We start from the raw sequence: 23,556 nt of genomic DNA, 5'->3' as shown, positions 1-23,556 counted from the left end.
CACAAGATGATCACATTCAGTGCTGTGTTTCATGTGTTTTCATATCTGCTGAAGCAAAGCAAGAAGAGTGTTGTGCTGGAGCAGTGTTCATGCATGGCTTAGAGCTGAATAGATATAAATGGTTAAAAAGGGGTTCTCTGCTAGAGAGGAGGAGGGGAAAGTAAGTGTGCATTCCCAAAAAAGTACATTCCCAAAATAAAAAGCTTACATCATGGACCTCTTCAGTTTTCCCACACTTCTTCCCTAATTATTGTCCTGCAGGACAGCTGATCTATTTCAAACAGGAAGCTGTTTACAGATAACACTTGCAACTGTTTTGTCTGATTTGTTGAACTGTCGAAAAGCAAAAGACAACCTCTTTTCAAATTAAAAACTGTCAGACTTCTGTAAACAGCAGCAATGAGGTTCATCTGTGCAGTGTCCCTGCAGGCACAGAGCTTTGTGCAGCTCCCATTCTCTAAGCAGCCATAAGGTAAGAGACTTTTATGCTTTCACTCTGTAAAAACATGTAGAGGAAAAAATCTGAATGTTTGTTAGGGGGCTGCTTTGTATATGGCAAAACATGATTGACAATCCCCAGTAGAAGGGGAAGGCAAAGGAAAAAGAGCTTGCTCGAGTCTATTGGATAACATTGGACTTTTCTACTGAGAAGCACCCATGTGGGTTAGATCACTGAATGCAAGTTTAGTTGGGGGGGGTTGTATTTAAAATGTACAAATGCCATTGGAAGAGCTCGCTTTCCTTTTAGCAGGGAAGGACAAAACTTTTCCTTTTAACTTTTCCTACAACTGAAACTTATTTTACTTCATTCTTGAGTTGTAATTCCTGGTAACAGACACAGGGAGTTGTTTGTTTTCCACTTTAAAAAGTGATCTTTTAATACAACTGCAAATCGGAGAATTAAGACTGGCATTGCAGAAGTGAAGATCCAGTAAGGGCTGGAATTACATGGCTGGATAATTAAGAGCCATCTCAATGAAAACTAAATCATGTTGGGAGTAGTGCCATGCAGAAATGCTTAGTGAGATATAAGGGTGTGTAATGATATAAAATCTTGGTCCAAGTGAGCAGGAATATGAGAGTAAGTCATACTGGAGTAAGCAGGAGGGCACATGCCTGCTTTTTAGTCATGAGCTATGAAAACTAGGATTCATAAAGGACTTGCAAGTTTCCTTTCTCACCTCTATGCATACATGTGTGCTCAGTATAGGCAGTGAAATTTTGGAGGGAAATAATTTTCTACCAAAATCAAATCACTGTGGAGAACTCAATACATAACTTAACTTGTCATACAGAGAAACAGAGAAACTGGACTGGAAATACTATGACTTTGTTTGTTGGTGTAAAACTAATACTCTTTTCTTCTTGGGTATTGAAAGACTTTTAAAATGTTGCAAATATAAAAACGGTTGCTCTATGTTCTCCTCTCTGTAGCTGAGATCTTTGTATTTAATATCTATGTGACTGTTTACATGATCACGAACATTTAAGGCATTATAGTAATCAGAAAATATAGAACAAACACTGATTTAAAGATCACACAATAATACTCTCCCTAAACTTGTAATATATTACTGTTGCAGCATAACTAAGGTGTGCCACTGTTGTAGACAAGAAGTAAGATTTCCAAGCTGAGTATTTCTTTTAAAAATGTTTGGACCATCCTTCATTAAATTCTTAGATGTATCTGTTAAAATAAAATTATTTTTTAAATTAATACATGAAAGATAATGTGCAAGTTAAATTCATAGTCAAAATAGTGTTTTAAACATGGCATAACCCTACAGTCAACAGAGAATTGCTCTGTGGAAGCACCAGAAATCTACTGTGTAATTTCTAATTGTATGTTATGTTCAAGGCTATTTTTTTCTGATTATTTTGAGTGATTTCACACTGTTTCTAAAGCCCTTTTTAGTCATCTCTAGGTCTGTCCAAAAATTCTTGAACCAGAATCCTTTTGAAGTAGGGAGGCTTTTGGCAGAGTAGCTTTTTAAAGAAAAGTGTTAGTTTTCTGGGATAGTTCAGTTCTTTTGTCAAATTATTTTGGCTGAAAACCAGGACAGTTTAGCCAAAAATACTCTGATGGTATCTCTTGGGAAGTGTAGTTTGTGCTTTGCACTGCATTTCACTACTGGCTGAACTTCACAGCTGAACCACGCTCCCCGTAAGGCTGTGTGGTCAGGGTCTCACTATTTTAATTTCCCATGATGAAAGGAGCATTAGGGTGTATTTTGGAAAAGTTAGTTTCATGAAAAGGGCCCAGACTGGGCTCATAAGGCATCAGCTGGTTGATAACTTGTTGGCAGCTTCTTAGATTTCAAGTGTTTCCTTCTGGTCTGCACGAGCCACAAGCTATCCTGGTTTTCAGCCATGAGAGCAGGACCTTCAGGAGAGTGTCAGCAGAAGGTTCAAAGCCTTTTGGTGTTTTTAGCCATGCAAACACCTGTACGAGGGAGAGAACATTTAATAGCACTTCCAAGGCTTTGTTAATGCTTCTGCCAACTTTTGTGCTAAAAGTGTTCCATTTTATGTATTTGGAACTGAAAAATGCAAGGGAGTATGGCTGGATTTTAAGATCTTTTAAGAACTCTTAAGTCAAGAGGAAAACAACCTACTAGGAGCCTGAAGCTTTAGAAAGAGGTGGTTTTGAAAATCCAGCAAGGTGTCATCCCACCCATCTAAGTGGCTTTTCAGAAAAATCTAGTTGTGGGTCATTTGCCTATAGTTGTATAAGATGTGTGTGGGCAAGAAAAGAACAGAAGTTGGTCTGCTTGAGCACTTCATCAGTGTACCAGTCTCTTAATTTTTCCTTAGGATCTAAGGATCCTTAGCTTCTGGGACTATTTGGATGCTGCTTCCTCAAAACCTTATCAGAATTTTGTTTAAGAGGTCCATAGGGTCCAGGACAGAGCAGTGTGACAAACTGTGAGAAGTTGTAGGATTTACATTGGTTTCCTTCTGCATTGAATCATAGCACAGTTTGGGTTGGAAGGAACTTTTAAAGATCTAGTCCAACAGCATGTGAATGAAACATAGACATGAATAAATAGTTGCACAGTGCTATAAGTTGGATACCAGACTCCAAACCAAGAACTGGCTATGCTTATGTGCAATATGGAGTGAGTGGAGGAAGGCTAAGTGCTGAAGAAAGTGACTCACCACACTCAGACAAGTGTGTGATGGAGGTGGAAGCTTACCTTGAATTTGTGTGCTGAGTTGTCCTTCAAGCATGGAGATTTTGAAAAATGGCTCTGAGAAAAGTGTTTTCTACAGTTCTCTGAAGAATAGACTGTTTCTACCCAGCTGTCACATAATAACCTGTCTGAGACTACTTACCTGGGAAGTAGGAGGTGTAAATGCAGCTCACTGCAGTGCTCCAAATCTCTACCTCCCATCTGCTGGAAAGGTGCCCTTGTAACTAACCAACACAGAAATTTGGTGTGCTTGGAGGAGACTGAATGATTTTGGATGTGTTTCCTTGATGGAAATGTGAAGGTGGGAGAAGAGTGTCTTATTATTCTCCTCAGGGAAGACGTTGACTGTCTCTGGTCTGTGCAGTAAGAAAAGCTTAGGCACTCAAGTTTTCCAGTAAAACCACAGGAACCTCCTACCTCTTCAGCTGGCTGAATTGTTAGGAGATGATTTTGGATGCTTTGTTTGAACCTGGGATGAGGCCATAGAGATTGATTCAGAGTAGTGTTGCCAGTATTGAATTTAAGCAGCTCTCACTTGGAGGCTGAGGGGTGAAAAATGGTGGAAAAGCATGGAGAGTGGAAACTGCTTCAGCTTTGGCTGGTTTTTGAATAGGGACCTTGAAGAATGAACCTGTACCCACATATGTGCTTAATTTCCTGGTGCATGTCTGAAGCATGGCATTCTCTGTGATTATTTTCTTTTTGTCCTGTTTGCTAATTACAGAATAAGCATAAATAACAACAACATCAAAAAATCCTTCAGACAGTACTCTAAGATCTTCTGTTTAATTTGAGTAATTTCCAGGCTTAGTTGTGGACCACCCCAAAATCTCCTGTGATGATGCTGATGATTTTTGCAAATACTGAAACTTGCTGACAGTAGGTATGCATTTATTCATCTTTAGTGGACTCTTTGGAAATGGTCTGTGAGCCTCCAAGAGATCATTGATGAGATATGATTTGATCACCATCTGGTCTGAATGTCAGGGTCAGTCTGCTCTTTGGAAGGACAAAATGATATAAATTATTGTATAATTTTAATTCTACTTATATAGAGAATTTTTTATTATCATCAGAGAAAGTTTTGTAAGAGATCTAATTTTTGGGAATTAAAAAAAAGAGCTTTAAAAAAATTGATACGGAAGAACTGGCATTGTCAGGTGGCACAGTAATAATTGCCAATCAATTGGAAACATGAGACAAGAATCTAATGAAGGCCTAGGACAAGAAACCAGAAAAAATAAGTATCTTATTAAATAGGAAAAGAAAAATGTATATCAATGAGCTTTCTTGTAAGAATGGTGTTAATAAGAAAACATCTGATGACTCACTGGAGTGGAGTTATGTTCAAGAAATGTTAAGGAAACAGACACTGAGAACCTGTGGCAGAGCAAGAGAAGGACTAATGGTGCATGCTGAGAAGATTCCAGAGTGCTGGATCTGTCAGCAGCACCTACAGATGCATTTGCAGTGTCTCTCTCCAGCTATGCAAAGAACTTGCAGTTTAAAGCCAATGTAGAGATGAAGTGAGGTGATGCAGTGAGAGTCATGCTATGAGCTGCAGCTGGAAAAACTCTTATTGGAGGTTATCTTCCTGTGCTGTTTAGTATCTTCATGAATTGGGCTTGTTCAGCCAGAAGAGAAGGCTTTGGGGGTGACCTTCCAGTACTTGAACGGAACTTACAGGAAAGATGGAAAGGGACTTTTTGCAAAGGCCTGATAGGGGGAGAGGGCTTCAAAATGGAAGAGGACAGGTTTAATTAGATATTAGAAAAATATTCTTTACTATGAGGCAATGGAACTGGCTGCCCAGAGAAGTTGTGGATGTGTTCAAGGCCAGGTTGGAGCTCTGAGCAACCTTGTCTAGTGAAAGGTCCCTGCCTATGGCAAAGGGGTTGGAACTGGATGATCTTTAAACTTCCCTCCAACAGAGGCCATATATGATGTGATATGTCAGAATTGCCTTTTATTTAATTGTAGAATGTAAAAAAGTCTCTATTGTCGTTCTCTACTTTTATGGGTGCTGTACAAAGCCAATAGAGGGGCTTGGTGGGCAGCTGGTATCCAGCCAAGGCCAGCCCACCATGTCTGACTGACTCTCATAAAAAACTCTGAATTTAAACGTGCATTTGCCTATTTACACTTCATTACAAGTGATTGCATTCTCACTGCTCCTTGATTTTAGGGAAGATGACATTAAACATTGCAGCTACAGTGCTGAGTAGCTCTGATACTGATGCCTCTGTATCTTTTTGTCAGTCTTGGTTTTGTTTTCATTGTTCATTTTCCTAAATGAAGTGGCTGAAGTTGGGATTTCAGGTCAGCGTACTCTTTAACACCACTGAAGCCTTTTATTTTATTGGTAACTGCACAATCAGAACAGAAGCATAAGTTTTTGCTTCTGTAAGTGCCCTATAAATTCTGAGCAGACAAACGTGGAGGTTCGAGTGATCACTGCTTAGCTGTTCTGCAGCTTCTTAATTGGTGCACAGCTGCCCTCTGGTCATGTTCTAGCTGTGTGAAAGGTACATCTGCTGCTATGTTAGAGAATTTGCTGAGTACCAAAGCAGGTGGAAATGCCAGTAGTTATCACATACTTAACACAGCTTGTTATATTATTCCCCAGAAATGTGCATTATTAAAATACAGAAATCTCTCAGGGCAGTTGGTTAGATGGAAGAACTTTAATGAAAAAATTCCAAAGGGGGTTGTCATCCTCAGAATCTTTTGGTAGCAGAAGCATCATGGCATACAGTTAAGGGAAGTAACACTTTCAGTTTATATAAATTCAGATAAACACCCTTGCTTGCAAATTTTGTTCTACAGATTCTATCTGTTTCCTTCTGAATTCATATGTCTTTTTCAAAATGAGATGTGTTTATCAAAAGCATCTCAAACTGCATGCAATCTCTTGTACTCCTCAGATTTTAAAAATATTTGTCACCCATTGTACATGGTAAAGTATTTTGAGTGCATGTGCTGTGGTATGTGTAAGAACTGCTCTGGGAGGTTGTGCCACTCAAAGATATTTCAGCTGGGTTCCTTTTGGTAACAGCTTTTACATTGGATCATGACTATTGCCAATTGACTGATTAGTGAGAGTCTGCTGTAGCATACTAGTGTAAGAATACTTTGACTTCTGAGAACTTTGTTAATGTCTTGTTATGTGCAGGAATTGAGTGCCTTAGTGTGTGCTTCAACTAAGTCACATCAGACGCAAAGAAACCTGTTTATTTTCCCACTTCATTTTGCTTCTAGAACCATTTCTGTGTACCAACCATATATTTCCTATTAATGTGGGCAGCTGTTCTGATAAGCTTCCCTTTCTTTTGCCTTCTTTCCCTTATTTGTATTTGGAAAGGTGTGTCAGAGCTCTAAGAATAAAAGAATGTTGAGCAATACTATTGCTATCAAGATCACCTGTCACTTGTCCACTGAAGATATTATAGAATCACAGAATGACCTGGATTGGAAAGGACTTTTATAATCATCTAGTTCCAACGCCCCTGCCATTGAAAGGGACATCTTCCACTAGACCAGGTTGCTCAAAGCCGCATTCAGTCTGGTCTTGACCACTTCCAGGGATGGGGCATCCACAGCTTCCCTGGGCAGCCTTGTTCCAGTGCCTCATCACCCTGACAGTAAAGAATATCTTCCCAGTGTCGAATCTAAACCTTTCTATAACTTTCAGTGTGAACCCACTCACTATAGTCCTATCACTATATGCTCTTGTAGAAAGTCTTTCCACATCTTTCTTTTAGGCTCCTTTTATGTACTGGAAGGCTGCAATTAGATGACTCTGAAGCCTTCTCCAGGAATTGCAAATTCTCTCAGCCTTTCCTTGTATCAGAGGTGCTCCATCCCTCTGCTCATCTTGGTGGCCTCCTCTGGACTCGCTCCAGCTGCTCCATGTCCTTCCTGTGCTGGGACCCCAGGGCTGGATGCAGCTCTGCAGTGGGGTCTGAGCAGAGCAGAGCAGAGGGGCAGAATCCCCTCCCCACGCTGCCTTTGACCAGCCCAGGACACCTTTGGCTCTCTGGGCTGCCAGGGCACATGGCTGGGCCATGTCCAGCCCTCACCCCCTGCACCCCAAATCCTTCTCAGCAGGGCTGCTCTGGGTCTGTTCATCCCCAGCCTGTCTTGGTACCTGGGGTTGTGACCCAGGTGCAGCACCTTGCACTTGGTTTTGTTAAACCTCATGAGATTCCCAGGGGCCATTTCTCCAGCTTGTCCAGGTGCCTCTGGATGGCATCCTGTCCTTTAGGAGGGTCACTGCACCACTCAGCTTGGTGCCATCTGCAAATCTGCTGAGGGTGCACTTGATCCCTTCATCCATGTTATTAATAATTGTATTAATTACATTGGCTCCAGTACAGACCCCTGAGGGACACCACTTATCACTGATATCCATTGGGACACTGAGCTGTTGGCCACCACCCTCAAGATGTGATTGTCCAATCACTTTCTTGTCCATCTAACACTGCACCCATCAAATCCATCTGTCTCCAATTTAGGGAGATGTTGTGGGGCACCATGTTAAAGGCTTTACAGAAGGCCAGATAAATGACATCTGTAGCCCTTGCCTTGTCCACTGATGCAGTCACATATAGAATCACATGTAGAGTGTTAGTTGGTCTCTCAGCCTGAAAGTAAAAATAACCTTTTGTTGAAATAGCATTGACACTGCCCAGTTCAAATGCAAGATTCTGGTTATGAATACTTATGTACCACAGTGTTTTGTTATATTGAGGACATCACTCCAAGAAATACATCCTTGTCATTTGAGGATAACACTCTTGGATCCTTTCCATAACTCTTGGTGGCTTGCATGCTAGTACAAAATGCCTGATGTTGTTGTATTTCCTATGTCCTGTATCTTTTGCTGATTATTATTTTCCATTGCAGGCTGGTATTTTGCCATATCTTTCCTTCTTTTAAAATGTCCCCACTCTAATTATGTGCTGGGTTGTTTTTTGGTTTTGGGGGGTGAGTGGGGTTTTTTTGTGTTTTTTTGGTGTGTATGTGTGTTTTGTTTGGTTTTGTTTGTTGTTTTGGTTTAGGGATTTTTGTTGTTTGTTTATTTGTTTGTTTGTCTGGTAATTTAGTCCGTTGAATTTTTTCTCTTATACATCTTCCTGTTTTCTGTATGCTGCTGGCATGCAATGGCACAGTTTAGTAACACACATCTCAGCTGCTGCCAAGGGCATTCCTTTCCTTGGCTGGCATAATTTTTCACAGGAGTTATGGCCATTTTATCCTTGCCAGGAACCAAGGAACTAAATCAACTGAAAAATGACATTACAAGCAGAGGAATATCTTACTGCTGGAATAGCAGCCTGTGCTAGCTGGGATCAGCTGGCCACTGGTGACAGTACAGAGAAGTATGTGACTGCAGCAGGAAGCCAGGCTGCTGTTATGCCTCCTGTAGATTGACTTAGATAATTAGCAATGATGGACACCCCTCACCTAATTTTACATACCTGCAAGGCTGAACTGGTGATACCAGGCAATGAACAGGTACTTCCAGAGTCAATTACCTGTTCTGTTCTGTATTGGGATGAAATGAATCCCTGTGTCAAGGTGCCTTTCTCTGACTTGGTTATACAGAGTGCTCAGGATGGCTTTCTCAGACTGACCTCCTAAGCCAGAACAGTTAAATCCCCCACAAGGGTCTGTTTAAAACTAGTCTCTGCTAGCTTGGGGTCTAAGCAGAGTTGTCCTGATAAACATGCATCTGCTAATGGCAGCTCTGTCTTGTGGTTCACTTTTTGAGGTGTCATACTTGCAGCATTGGGAAGAACTGGGCAGCAGTCAAGTGGCTTCCCTTTATTCTTAGAGCATCCTTTAAATGTAGTTGTCACTCATCTAATGTGTGAGAAAAGGGGGTCAAAAGCTGTTTCTGCTCTTGTTTTTTTTCCTCAATGAGAAGTAGGATATTGTGACAACCAAAAGCAAACCTTTCTCCTGTCCCCTTGCCCTCTGGGAGGGTGCCACTGCTCCTCTGTCCTTTCTCTGATACTCTCCCCTGTCAGACCTCTGCTTTTTCACTTTTGCTGTATGTTAGCTAGTAGTCTGTATCCTATATCTTGTCTCTTTATTCTTCCTCTAACCTCATAAACTGCTTTTCTTAGATTTTGTCTCCTCTCTGGATATTCCCGACCTGTCCCTGTGTTTATACATGACTCAATTGTGGGACATAAAACCAGAAATCAGAATACTCATTTTACCCAGTTTTAGTTGAGTGTCCTATCACTAGGCTTGAGCTGTCTTCATCATCAGATTTCTTCCCTGCTTCCTTTCATCCTTTATTGTAGCATGCCTGAGTTAATTAATTTCACTGGTTGTGTCCATCCAATGTGAGCAATTACTGTCTCAGGGAACTGGAGCTGTGTGTTTCAATCCTTTTAAGTTAAGGATGTTTCCCAGCTATTATCTCACACCTTTTGGGTCAAGAGGTGAGTGGCATTTCTGTTGTGCAAAAGGCAGGTGCCACTGCTGGAATGGCTGGGATGGTTGGATGGGGTCCTGATAGACTTTTCTGCCTCTTTTCTACACCTTCCAAAATGTAGCTGCAGGACTGGGACACCCTCCTCCCAAGGTTAATTTGCCTTTTGAGCCTGTCCAGTGCCCTCAAGGAGACAATGGTCAGGCCCACCCAGGAAAACATCCAAGCACCTCAAGAGTGAGAATGTGTCACAAAGTGTATGTTGGTAAGAGTGGGCATAATATTGCACAGATACCCCAACTTGTGCAGCTAGTCCTAAGCCTCTGTGGATGGAAAGGCTGAAAGCAACGCCTTAAAGCTTAATAAATAAAATCACACATGCATTTTAAATTCACATTATGTATTTATTGATGTAAGGAAATGTTCCCTGCAGCATTCTCCACATCATTCACTGGTTCTTGTTGAATCCTTGGTTTTTTTTTTTTTTTGTTTCCTACAGAAAGCCATGTGGGGGTAGTATGACGTTCTCATGTAAATGCTTTGTAGGAGTGGGAGTGAACTGAGACATTTAGACCCAGGTTTTAGAAGACCTGATACTTAAATTAGAGCCCTGAGCATTTTTTGTTTTCCTTTTTTTTATTTTTTTTTTTTTTTTTTTTTTTTTTTTTGGTGGTTAAGAATACCAACAATTTGATCTGACATATAAAAATGATGGCATCCAAAATCACAAACTATTTTTGTAAAACGTAGCTGAAGGCAGAAGACATCTTACATAAAAATAAAAATGTACTAGAGTGTTATTTCTACAAAATACAAAATAATCCATAGATTGTCTAAAAACCCATAGAGAACTATTGTGAAAGATTTGGCACTAGTTAAAAGTTTTGAAAACTTGCCCCTTTCTGGCACTGCTTCATCTCACTCTTGCTGCAGCCTTGTTTTTATATTTTTAGTACAGATGACAGTAAATTGATTCTAACATGAACTCATTGACTTCAGCAGAACAACATCAGGAAGAAATTTGTCCCAATTTTTAAAAACATTTTTCTTGATGAAAACTGGGACTACTATACATCTGGTAAGGGCATCTGTGTTGACAAACTGTTCATACCTTATACCTCACGAACATCATCTGAGGAATTGGCCCCGTTGTGCCAGTATTAAGTGTACTTTGAGGAGTAGCCAAGGACTTACTATCAGTTTGGTTTTCAGGTAATGCTAGCTTCAGCTAGCAGAAAATCAGCTTAGACTCACTCTTTTGTCCTCTACAGCAAACCTTGCTGTTCTTCAGCATCATCAGGAGCTGAAATGTGTTATGTCTCTGCTTTATGCTACTTCATGCTCCATAGATTTCTCAGAGACTTGGTAACCACAGCAATTATGGTCCTCATTTTTGCAATTCTACAGTATTAATATTTAGGGATTTTTTTCAGTCTTTCAAGTCCATTGCTTTAACCTTTAAATCAACACGTAGGGTTTAACTTGAGGATTGCAATGTTATGATAATGATCACCCAATGCTTAAGCAGCTTTGTAATTGATTCTGATTTTTATGGTCTAGCTAAATGGCAAACGTTTGATTACCCAAGGTAACGTGCAAGGGAACTGGGAGGACAAATGAGAAAATGCTTAGATAAAGTAAAAGCATAGCTGCACTAAACATCTGTAGGTTAGGAAGATTATTAAAGCTGTAATGGAGAAAGATGAGGTCAGTGACACAGGTTTCATCTCCAATGTGAAATGCTTCTTCCCCAGGGAATGATCCACATCCCTTGGGCCAAGGGGTGAAACCCAGCTTGTGACAACAGTGCTGGAGGCTTGTCCTTTCTGCTGCTCCCTGCTTCCTCCAGAACCCTGTCCCTGGTCTGCAGTGGGCACTGGTGGTAGCCCTGGGACTTGACATTTTTTTGGTCTTTTATCTGTTCAAAATGTTTGGAATAGCATGAGGGCTGTGTCACAGCCTGCTGTTTTGTGGGCATGATTTGATGATGTGTTGCATCTCCTAGAATTCAGCTTAGGGCCTGCAGGTGCTTGAGGATGCATGAGCCAGGGAGGTGTTGAGATGTGGATGACAAGGACTTGAAAAGTCAGGGGAGTGAAAACTGTTGGAAGTTATTGCTGTTTCTGTAGTCCTGACTCAAACTGGCTTGGGAAAGTCACTCACCAAATGTGGCTGTGGCTCTGCAGATTTGTGTGTCTGTACCAGAAGCATACTCAACTCAGAATATCGATAATTCAGATCAGATACCTGAGAATGAAGTATAGTTTTAAAAACAACAGCAAAAAAAAGAAAAAAATTGTTGCATGAAAACTACTTAGTGAAATAAAACCAGCTCAAAGATGAGTCCTGTAGGATGATATAGAGGATTACAGTTACTCTGGAGCTGTTGGCTGGCTGAGCATTAATGCCAGTGAGCATCATTTGTCTTCTGCATTTTTCATCCATTTGGTTTCAGTTCAGCAGATCATCTGTGTTGTGTCTTCTAGGTCCAAAATAATGGTGTGGAATTAGCCACTGGCACTTGTGGAGCCACTGGTAGATGCAGGGACTTCATGCATGAGGCATTAGCTGGCCAAAGTGATCTCATCCAGAGCTGGGGGAAGTGTGGGAACTCGGTGAGTGCCAGCTGGCCTGGCTTGTCCTGCAGCAGCTTTGAGTGAGCCTGTGGGGCCTTTGGGATTCTCCAGTGACCTCTCAAGGACTTGTCATTTAAAGCTTGGCTTGGGAAACCTCTTCTCTCTTGGCGACCGAGGCAGATTTCCTAAAGCTGAGAGGTCCCAAAAGTTGTTTTGGAATTATTGTGCTGGCTGCATTGATATGTTTTCATTTCTAGTAGAAATAGAGGCACTTCATTAATTTTTATTTTTTAAGTAAGTGCTGCTTTTTTCTTCTCCTATTTTTTTTCCAATACTTTCAGCTTTTACTGATTTAATGGCCACTGTTAATGGCCATAAATTTGACTTTTGATCCCTGCATAGGAAGTGAGAAAACATTCATACTTTTACAAGTGCTGAACATGTCTAGGTTTCTTTTTGGCATTGGTTTTACCAAATGATGCTCCAAATACCAGGGCCTAAATAATGTTTGAAAAAACTGGCTGGTCCTTCTTTATCTGAGGACTAGTTTCAGTGGGATTTAGTTTTCTTAAATGGCTTTATGCATAGATGCAAGCCCATTTATGCAGATGCAAGCCCATGGAAGGGCTTGAAAGTAGGTCAAAACCACAAGAAATTTTTTGTAGGATTTTAAAGTGAAAGAAACTGCTGCAGCACATACCTGGAGATCAAACTGTTATTTCAATCATAGAAAGAAATTTTAGCTGCAGAAGGTTTATTTTAAAAGCAGGGAGAGATGGATAAAATTATATACAAAGTACTTTTGGCTTGATTCTACTATTAATGTGTCCCTTTAATGCAGCCACAGATTCTCTAGAGTATTTAATGTGCAACCTCTTCAGAGGTTCCTTCTGTTAGTGGCTCTTCTCAGACCAAGGTAATTTCCTGAGTGTTCCTATGGATTTGGGTATTGTTACCTGAATGATACTAAAGAAACTCCTTTTTCTAGAACAAGTGCATTTCCTCTGTGAGTTGAACTAATACGAGGTAGGGTGGGGTTGCATCCCCTCTGTCCCTGAGATGTAAGCCCAACAGCAGACAGCAGGGAATGTGCTGAAGCTTTGTTGGAGATTTTGTTTTCCCCAGAAAATCCTTCATATGTGGCTGCTGAGCAGAGCAAGAAGCAGCCTTGACAGTTCTCTGCTGCTCGATGTCTGTCTCATCTCTGAGCTGTGGAGGAGTTTGTAAAGGCAGATTAATATTTAACATACCTGGTGTCTTTGATCTTTCAACTGGAGTCTGGGTACATCTAAATCCTCAGAAAATGCAGACAGAGATGATATTGCTTTTTATTCACTAATGCAGAGACTGGAGCACCATTGTAATTTCAATTTGTTCTTCCATCTCAGGCTATCTCATTTTACTCTCCAATTTGTCCATCAGGAATCCTTATCACCAGTCTGCCAGGTGCTCATGCTGGAACTGCCTAATTTCCAGGCTTTTCAGCTGGGTATCTGAACCACTTGGCTTGAAAGCCTCTTTGTCTGATCTTCCGAATCCTGAAGTGCTCCTACCATATAAAAAAGGTGGGATATCCTGCCTGGGATGTCCTGCAGGCTGGTGACCAGGTGTTCTCCTGGGGTGTAGGGGGGTCCTGCAGGCTGAGGCAGATGGGTCCCACATCCTCTTTTTGCTCAGCCTGCAAACTCTGTCTCTCAAGGGTGGCTGCTGCTGAGGGTGTCTAAAAGAGACTTCCAGCACATCCTCCTGGCTGGCTGAGAAAACCACAACTCACTGCTTTCCTCCATAAGGGAGCACTGGTTCCTCATCTGGCATTGTAAATAGTTTTCCTGCCAGGGATCCCTTCATTTTGCAGCCAGCCAGTACTGACTATTCAAATGTCAAGACTGTACTTAGAAACCTTTGAAGATCTGGAAAAACACCCTTTTCTTCAACCTTTCTTATTGACTAGCTTTTGTTGCTCCCCCTTGCTTGCTGACTTTTGTGAATCAGAGAAAGAAAAAAGAGGCAGGACTGTCCACTGTGGACAAATTCCTTGTACACTGGGGTTAGGAATCTCCTTCTGGGGAGATGTAGTCAGATTCAAGCTTAATGCTTCTGAAGTAATTTTAGTAGGCACATGAGGATATTTTGGAGAGAAGTGCTTTCACAGAAACTGATATTTCAAAACTATCTCAAGACTGGTGGTCAAATAGCTTGCATAACCTTAGAAAATACCTGTAAAGTAGGTGGTGACCTGACCTGGTTTCTAATGCTTGTGGCTCCCTTGTGCATAGGCAAGGGAGGCTGTAGCCCAGAAAAGCAGAGTTCAGCAATATGGCAAATGTTTTCCTGCTGGTTTTATCTGTCAGAGCACTGGGGAGCTGGCCTGGTTGCTGCTTCTCCATGGCATCCAAATTTCCATTACTTTTCCTCCCTGACTATTGCAGGTCTTTATGTCCACCTTTATCATAGAATCATAGAAAGGCTTAGGTTGGAAGGACCTTAAAGATCTTCTAATTCCAACCCCTCTGCCATGGACAGGTCATCTTCTACTAGACCAGATTGCTCAGGGTCCTCTGCAATCTGGCCTTGAACACTTCCAGGGATGGGGCATCCATAACTTCTCAGGGCAACCTGTTCTAACTCATCTAAATATCTCCTCTTTCAGTTTAAAGCCAGTCTTCCTTGTCCTATCACTGTCTGTTTGTATAAAAAGTCGCTCTCCCTCTTTTTTCATAAACCCACTTTAAGTACTGGAAGGGCCCAGTGATGTTTCCCCTGAGATTTCTTTTCTCCAGGCTGAACAGCTGCAACTCTCAGCCTGTTTTTGTAGGAGTGGTGGTCCAGCCCTCTGATCATCTTTGTGGCCCTCCTCTGGACACATTCTAACAGATCCATAAATGGCTTTGTGATGTGCCTTCTCCTTTAGCTCTTGTTCTTCATCCTTGGGTGGCAAAAGTCAACTTTGCCCTGTACTCTTGTGAAGACTCAAGTGATAATTGCTGCAATTGTGACAAACCTTATCATGGCTTAAATACTTGAGCAGCAGTTCCACACACTCCCGGGTATTCTTTCTGGTTGGCAAAGCTTGTCTATGAAGTATTTTATGCCTGATCCATTACAGGACTGACCCATTCGTGGACATTACATTCCATGGCAGATTGTGGAAATCCTCAGATAGTCCCAGTTTCTCCCTTGGCCCATGGGAAAATGACCCAGCATTACCCAGGATTATCTTTTCCCTAGGGTTTCCTGCCCATTAGACTATGACTGTATTGAGATCTCTTGGCCCAAAGGCTCTTCCCAGCTCTAAGCATAGATAACACCTTTTAAGGTCCTCCAGCTGCAGGTCTCTCTCCTTTGGGGAGAAACCTGGGGAAAAGATTTGGATCAAAATGGACTCATAGCAAATACAATCTGCCTCAGATCTGGATGATCAGTAAGAACTTAGGGGTGTATTGGGGCATCTCCCTGTCCTGCAATGTGGATGTAGCAACAGATGGTGTGGCAAGGGGGTTGTGAGGCAGAGAAACCTGGCCTGTAACTCACACAGTGCCCTCCACACATGAGGAAGGAGACAAAGTCTGCTCCCATCAGATTCCCTTGCTATGGTCTCCTAGGGGATAATGGAAGCACAAACTGTAGTAATTCAGAGGGACTATTTATTCCCCCAACTCCAAAGTCATCTACTTGGCCTTGCTGCTAATACATCTGTTATGCCAGTTAATACCTTCAGGCCATTCCAAAAATAACAATTCCACTCTCCTAGATCCCCAATATTATGAGGCATACAGACCCACATACTGGTCCCACACCTGTGCCTAATCTTAGCTGACTTATTTTTTAAGGGATTCAGGGAGTGGAAATTAATACAGCTCAATCTTCTTGCTCTAGGTGTAAAATGCACATGTCCTTATGGTGGCTATAAAAGATGATAAAAAACCTATTATGACTTTCAGCTTATTTGTGTAGTACAGAGTTCTGGTTAAGGACAGACTGAAAAAACATATCAGAAATACATAAATAACACTTTTGTCAAGGTATTCTTACAGGCCTCCTAAATACTGTCTTTTGACAGTCCCTTCACACAAACTCCATTTCTGTTTGGTTGTTTTCTGAGACATCTCTTCACAGTCTAATTTCAGGCAAGCCATTTCACTTGTCAGCTTAGACTAGGATGTGTTTCAAAGGTGATTCTCTTCAGGAGTTATTGAAGACTCCGATTCAACTTTATTGAATGATACAGTGAAATATTACCTGCCTTCCACCCTCAATGACTTATATGAGAGCTATTTTATCAGACAATTTGCCTGGGCACAATTCCAGTGCTCGGGTAGATGGGAAGTGAACTTTCAGGCCTCTGAGTTGGTCTCATCTGTTACTGAATTCCCTCTTTAAAGCAGAATCCACTCTAAGTGGGAACTTAGTCCTTTGAGGAATGGGGTTTAGCCTGGAGACAAGGAGGTGCAGGAGAGACCTTATTGGTCTTTACAATTTCTCGAAAGGAGATTGTAGCCAGGGTGGAGATGATGTTTTTTCCCAGGTTACAAGGAATAGGACAGGAAGAAATGGCCTCAAGTTGTGCCAGAGGGAGTTCAGATTGTATATAGGAAAAAATTATTTCGTGGAAAGGGTTGTCAAGCACTGGAACAAGCTGCTCAGGCAAGTGGTTGAGTCACCATCCCTGGACTTATTTCAGAGATATGTAGATGTGGCACTTGGGAATGTGGCTTAGTGGTGGACTTGGCAGTCCTGGGTTAATGCTTGGCTGATGATCTTAGAGGTCTTTTCCAGTCTAAGCAATTCTGTGATTCTAAGCCTGCATGCTGCATTATCTCCTTTCACCTTTCCAGATTGCTCCTTCAATGAGAAATCATGAACACAGAATTGCCAATGATTAGCATTGTTTAATCTCCTTCTTGTTTAATTAAATTTCTCCTGAGCTTTATCCTCCAGTCTAACATCAAGAAAACCTGCTAAATGTGCTGCTGCCTGTTTCATGTGAGTTTGAGGAACACATAACCTGCTTGGAGGTGCTGCACATGTGCTTCTCAAGCAGTGTGGTTATGGCACACAAATATATATTGTGTTGGTAGTGGGATGCTGCATGTGTTCAGAAACTGTTGGAAGCCTTTGGAATTCTTATAACTGTTTATTCATTCTTTTGTTTAGGAGTCAGTGACCTGTAAGTGCTCATTATGAAGAGAGATCTGGTTTTCTTGGTGACTCTAATTAGCCTTGCCTTCCTGTCACTGCTAAGATCTGGATATCCTCAACACATTGCAGAGGAGTCCTGCTCTGTTCAGATCCTTGTTCCAGGCCTCAAAGGTAATGTGAAAGCCTGCTCCATTATTCAAATATTAATCTTTTTGTTCTGACTGACAGTTAGAACTGCACAGCTGACAGTTTTAACAGAGACAAAGAAGGTGCCTCTCAGTTGTCCTCTTATTTGCCCCTGTCTGAAGCCTCCTTAAAAATGGAATTTTAAGGTCCATAAGGTGAAATTAAATGGTTAAGAGAATGCAGGCCACTATCCCAGATTTGCTTGTGATCACTAGTGCTTGCTACTCTTATACATTTCCTGGTTATTGTCTCTGTGTTTATACTGAGCAATGGTACACATACCCAAAACCTGTAAAATCAGGCCCTACTTTATACCTGGAGAGTATTTAATTTCCATTTTGCAATGTAATACGAATTATTTTGTGTTTTCTTGTCTTTTGTTTGTCTTCTTTTGATCTTTTAAAAGCTCAAATACCTCGTAAGAGAAAGCAATCATTAGTTAAGTTTTTGGCATTTCTATAGTTTTTATGGAAAAAGGCCATATTTTTACAGAATATTCCCTGAAACTCCTGCCCAAAGTAGGTGGTGTAATAAATTATTGGTCTTTTCATAGGAAAAAATATATCTTGCATAAGAGATCAACCACTGGGAAGAATTAGCACTTTAAAGCAACAGTATCCATTATGGTTGTTGAAATCCCAGCCCTGTTTAGTCAATAACAATAATTCCCCTGGTGGGTGCTATGACATTTCTGTTGATATATAACACTTTTGAACATGGGGAAATATGTTTTAACTAAGGACAAAAAAAAAAAAACCCGTGAAAACCACCAGTTTATCATCAAAAAAAAAAAAAAAAAGCATTGTTTAAGAACCACACAACCACACAAACCTTTCAGTTTTTCTTGTAATTATGCCTTGTAGTGTCACAAAACCCACCTAACCAGAACTGGTGCCATTAATCTTATCTGTACAAATCTGGGCTTTCCTGAGTTGCCTGAGGGCCACAGCATGGACTGCAGGCATTGTCTGTTCTGATGGGAAGGGTGAGGCTCAGTTCTGTTCTGCAGCTGTTCACACAGCTAATTGTGAGCCCAGCTGGGGCACGGGTTTGGCTGGGTGTAAACTGCCCTCTCCAGACATTGCTGCCCTCTGCTTGAGGCAAGAGAACTAGACTACAGGGATGTGGGCTGTTCTTGGCCAATTGCCTTTAAGAATATTATTATTTTAAATAGTTGTTGTTATTATTATTATTACTATTATTATTATTATTATTCTTGGAACTTTGAATTCCTGGACTCAACCAAAAGCTATTTTTTCTATTTACTTTAATAAGTGGCTTTGATCTTAATAATATTTAGACCTTCTGCAGATGTTCTAGTTAGAAAGAACAACATTTTATCCAGGCCTGCTGAGGTTTGAATAAGGCTTGAGTAAAGTTGTTTAATTTGTTTGATATATTTACTGAGTGAGAGGCATAAGATAGTGCTGTTAATGTGACTAACAGAGGAGAACACAACCAAGTTAAATGTATTGTCCAAATTTCATGAAATATCGGCCAAAGAGTCAGACTCCACAGCCCTAAGGTTTGGAAATATTTTTCATATCAAAGAAGTTGACAGTTTTGTGACTTCTTTGCATTGGTTTCCTTATTTCTCTAATTGGTCAAAATTAGCATCCATTATAACCATTTTAATGTGAGAATCAATATTTTCATTAATACTAATGATCCTTGCATTAAAGGATCCGTGCAGCAGAGGTTTTTGGGGTGTGTTTTCAGGGTGTGCAGGACCCTTAGTCAGAAGACAATTCTGAGCTTGGAAACCAGAGAGAGGCCTGAAAAACCACTGTGTGTTAATGATTTCACTCAGTTTCATAAGAGATAAGCCTTGCAAAATTGAGAGAAATTGATGTACAAATTCAGTGAAGCACAAATGGCCTGATACAGACCTAGTTAATGAAATCCCCAAAAAGCTTTCAATGCTCCAGCTATGCTCAGAGAGGTGGTGATGAGATCCTGCTGTCCCCTGCTGGCACATCTCCAACCCTTTTCACTGGCCAAGGCTTCCTTTAAAATGAGCACACGTGCCCAAATCTCAGCTCCTGTGCTGCGGGATTTGCTCACTGCAGCTTTTAGATCTGCACCATCTCCTCCTCTGCTGGGCTGCCAGCAACACCTCCAGTGGTGGAGAATTGAGTGCCACATTGCTGCTGGGCATGGCTCTGGCAGAATTTGGGAAGAACAGGTACAAGGGAAAAATGCAAGAAATGAGGGAGGCCATGGGATATGTGAGTGCCAGAGGGTAGACACTTAAGAGTTGATGCAAAAAGTGGAGCCCAAATGGGATGAAGAAGAGGGAGAAGGTCATCAAGGAAAACTATGCAAAAGCAGGAGAGCATAAAGGAGGAATTTTAGAAGAACAGAAAGAGAAAACAGGGAAGGAACAAAGGAAGAAGAGCTCAAGAATGAGACTGAATGGAGAGACTGGAAACTAAATAAATATAAAAGGACACAAAATCAGTTAAGATCCCACAGAGCAAAAGAGGAAATCAGAAGGGGCATGATATGAGAATGGAGGTGGAAAAGGATGAGGAAGAAAGCCAGTAAAGACATGAAGAATAGAAAAAGCACAAATGAGATTTAGTTCAGCAGCTTAGGTCTTAGGGACTAGTATGGTTTTTTGTTGTTGCTGTTTGTTTTTTTTGGGGGGGTATTTTTTGTATATTTGGAGCATTTTTATTTTGGTTTGATTTTTTGTGAATTTTTTGTCTTTTTTTTTTTTTTTTTTTTTGGTCTTTTATAGTTATTTTGGTAAGCTTTTTCTAGTGGGCAGGTTTTGGTGGATTTTTTTTAACTCAGGAGTATAAAGGAACAAGATGAAAAGTGTAAGGGAAAAACCATGGCTCTGAGGATGCAGATGGCAGACTCAACCATGTTTTAGAAAGCCAGCAATATTAATAATAAGAAAAGTGTGCTGTGTGTGAAAAAGCAATGGATGGTAAAGCCTCACTACTCAGCTCACTCATATTCTTCCTGAAGTCCAGTTTCTTTTGATAGGCACATGAAATTGAAGTTGTTATTATTGTGGAGAAAAAAATAACATAGAGCAATCCTTCAAAGTTTAAATTCTCAGTTTGCCAACTTGTTTTATCTGCCTTCAGGAGTCTAAAGCAGGAATTGTCTTAGTAGTCTCAATGATGTTGAATACATAAAAAAGTGGATGCTACATTAAAAAACCCAATTTTTTTACTCCCACACTTGGTGCATCTACTCACACAGGGAATATGAGTAATGGAAAGAAGTTATCACCAGCCAGGAATGCTTAATAGCTCACAAAGTTAATATTTGTGTGCTATTTTCATTGCACATTGTAGATGGTACATGTAGATGGTAGGAAGTTGCAAATATCAACATAGACAAATCCTATCCCAAAGAATTCATAAAAGGAGTCAAATCAACAGCAGTTTTAAGACATGTACTCTGAATTAAGAAATATCTCTTCCAGAGATGATGTAGGAAGAACTTGTAATAGTGTCAGGGCCAGATACCCATAATCCTACCACAGCTCACATTGGTGGCAGGGCTAAATTTCTTCTAGGAGTGTGGGGTATCTCAGCACTGTGGAGCACTGCTAGCTACATCTCACCCTGTCCCAGCTGCGTAGGCAGTGCTGCACTGTGCTAAGACAGTTCTGTTTCTGGGCTGGAGTAAATATCCAGGAAGGGATGGAGAGGAGACAGAGGTGCAAGTGCTAAGGGACTGTGGCTGGTGGAAGAGGCAGCAAAAGATCAGCTGGGTAGGGACCATAATGCACAGACCCCAACCTGTTCTGAAGGGACTTGGCTGTAGATTGAGCTGGGACTGGAGACCAGAAAGGAGACACAGGAGTGTCTTTATTTCACAAATCAGGAAGTTAAACATGATTGTTTATTGGTGAAAAGTTAAATTGATTGAAATTTCTTGTTAGAACACTGTTTTGTTGCCTACACCTGCACAGGCTTTACTTCCTCAATTTGCACAATGCTCAGGGCACCAACAGCAAGAATAGGGACTCACACAAGGCAAAGCTGTACCACTGATCAGTCCCTCTTGGCCAAGGTCGTGCTCCTTAAAACAGCTGATTAGAAAAAAATGTTGACTGGTCTGTAGCTGGGCCTGTAATGGAGTAATCTCCTCCTGGAGGAAGTTTTTAAAACACCCACCTAAGGAATGTGGTGTCATTGTATTATAAGAATAAATGCAGGCAAGTGTAATGGCCTGAAGCAAGAGTGATCTATTTTATTGATCCCTAATGCACAGCTTTCACTCTGGAGAACATGTGAAGCAATAGGCTGTAATAGCCTGCTCTCAGCCTCCAGAGAGCAAGGAAAAGTCATTGTCAGGATTTATCTTTGGGAAGCAAAGAACTCATAACCAGCCCTGAGGGGTGAAAGGCAATCACACAGAGCCTATTGGTTACTTGATAATAAAAATGCGACATTCCCAAATGTGCCAAATTATAGCCTGTTTCATACTAACAATATTATTCACTGGGGATTATGTGAAGTTTGTCCTCATTAAGGTCAGAGAATGGCCTATTTTTGCATGTCTGAATGCAGGGAAGATGGTCTGGAGCAGCCTGAAGAATGAAAATATAACAGATGGAGGGCTGAGTTCAGCTCACAGCCACCTAGGTCTACAGTAAAGAGAGAGATGGAAAGAGAGCTGGAGGCTGCATGTTTGAAATGTACCATGGTGTGACATGTTTGTGCATGTCATCTCTGTGACTGCTCTCTGAATCAGCTGCCAGCTATGCCAGAGAGCTGAGCTTGGGGGTGCATTGACTTTCCTGCTGTGGTGCTCCCATCAGCTTCCTGGAGAGCAGCTAATGCTCACTCTCCTCCATAGAAATACAGTGTTGGGACATCATATGTGCTGTGCTAACTCTGAAATTTAAATAGCAGTACTATATTTTCTGTGGAAGCCATAATACTTTCTTCTCCTTCATCATGTAAATCTTGTTTTGTCATGGTGGCTGTATAAATAATTCTTTAAACTTCTGTTTGTCAGAGATTTTAATTTTATGTCAATGGCAGACTACAGTAGAAGTAGTAGTAGTACAGTTGTAAACAACTAAAACAAGATAAACATCCCCAAAATTTTAATGAAAGGCACCAGGGAGGTGAACACTTTTTACAGAAACTGGTGTTTAAATTGCTGAATATAATGATGCACCACAAGCTATGTGTGTGTAAATAAAAAAACTCAGTGGTTCATACCTCAGAGATTAAAAGGATATAGCTGAGGATATGGAGTAGGGAGTTTCATGCTTAAAAATGGTCCTATAATGATGGAGGTAGCAGTGCCTTCTTATAGGTCTCAAAAAAGACATTTTTTTCTTTTAATTCGAGGTCATAGTAAACTATTTTCACTCGAGACTTCAGCATGTCCTTAGCAGAGGCTTGGAAAGAGTTTGGTGAACACAGAAATTTATGTGCTAAGTTGGGGTCTAATTCTGAAGCTTCTACTTAAGTGAGTTGTGCTGTTGGCTTTTTGGAGGTCAGTGACGTAAAAGTAGACCTGTTGTATGAGACTTCAGTAACATCTTGACAAGGTTTACCAATGTCTACATTAATTGAAGAAAAATCTGTTTTCCGTCCATCAAGTAAAGCTGTTAAATCAGATCACGTCTGCTTCTATTTTTTTCACTGGAGAGAATGGCATCCTTGTCACTCTGCTAACAGAAAATAGTCCTGGTTTAATATGATTCTTCTTTTTGTTTACTTTTTTATCAACAGGGGAGGCTGGAGAAAAGGGGGAGAAAGGTGCTCCAGGTCGCCCGGGCAGAGTTGGACCTCCAGGAGAAAAAGGTATCTTTGATAAAGAAGATGTCTTGGAAGTCATTCCTGAGAAAATGCTGCTGTTTCTTGTGAGATGATGATGATTCTTCCTTATCCTGGTGACTAATTCTTCCTTGGGCATTCCTGTTTACTGCTATCCCAGCCAGCAGCTCAGCCCATGGAGTCACTCACTCACATCCCCTGGTTTGGGTGGGGAGAGAATCAGAAGGGTGAAAGTGAGAAAACCCATGGGTTGA

The 23,556-nt window shown here is 41.0% G+C and overlaps 1 protein-coding gene across 2 annotated transcripts in view; it reads left to right on the top strand.

Moving 5' to 3' along the window:
• The first annotated feature begins 231 nt into the window (after positions 1-231).
• Positions 232-23,556, top strand: part of COLEC11 (collectin subfamily member 11) — a 38,197-nt gene continuing 14,872 nt past the window's right edge. The window contains exons 1-3 of one of the 2 annotated variants that reach the window (XM_056488343.1): positions 232-472; positions 17,370-17,525; positions 23,258-23,329. In XM_056488343.1, the coding sequence (XP_056344318.1) occupies positions 17,396-17,525; positions 23,258-23,329 (202 nt within the window). In that variant the 5' untranslated portion in view covers positions 232-472; positions 17,370-17,395. The remainder of the gene's footprint in view (positions 473-17,369; positions 17,526-23,257; positions 23,330-23,556) is intronic. The other variant, XM_056488344.1, reaches the window with a different exon arrangement.

This window comes from Oenanthe melanoleuca, chromosome 3 (assembly GCF_029582105.1).
Source record: "Oenanthe melanoleuca isolate GR-GAL-2019-014 chromosome 3, OMel1.0, whole genome shotgun sequence".
NCBI classification, from domain to species: Eukaryota; Metazoa; Chordata; class Aves; order Passeriformes; family Muscicapidae; genus Oenanthe; species Oenanthe melanoleuca.
Note: the sequence above shows the minus strand (reverse complement) of the source record. Positions and strands in the feature narration are given on the sequence as shown.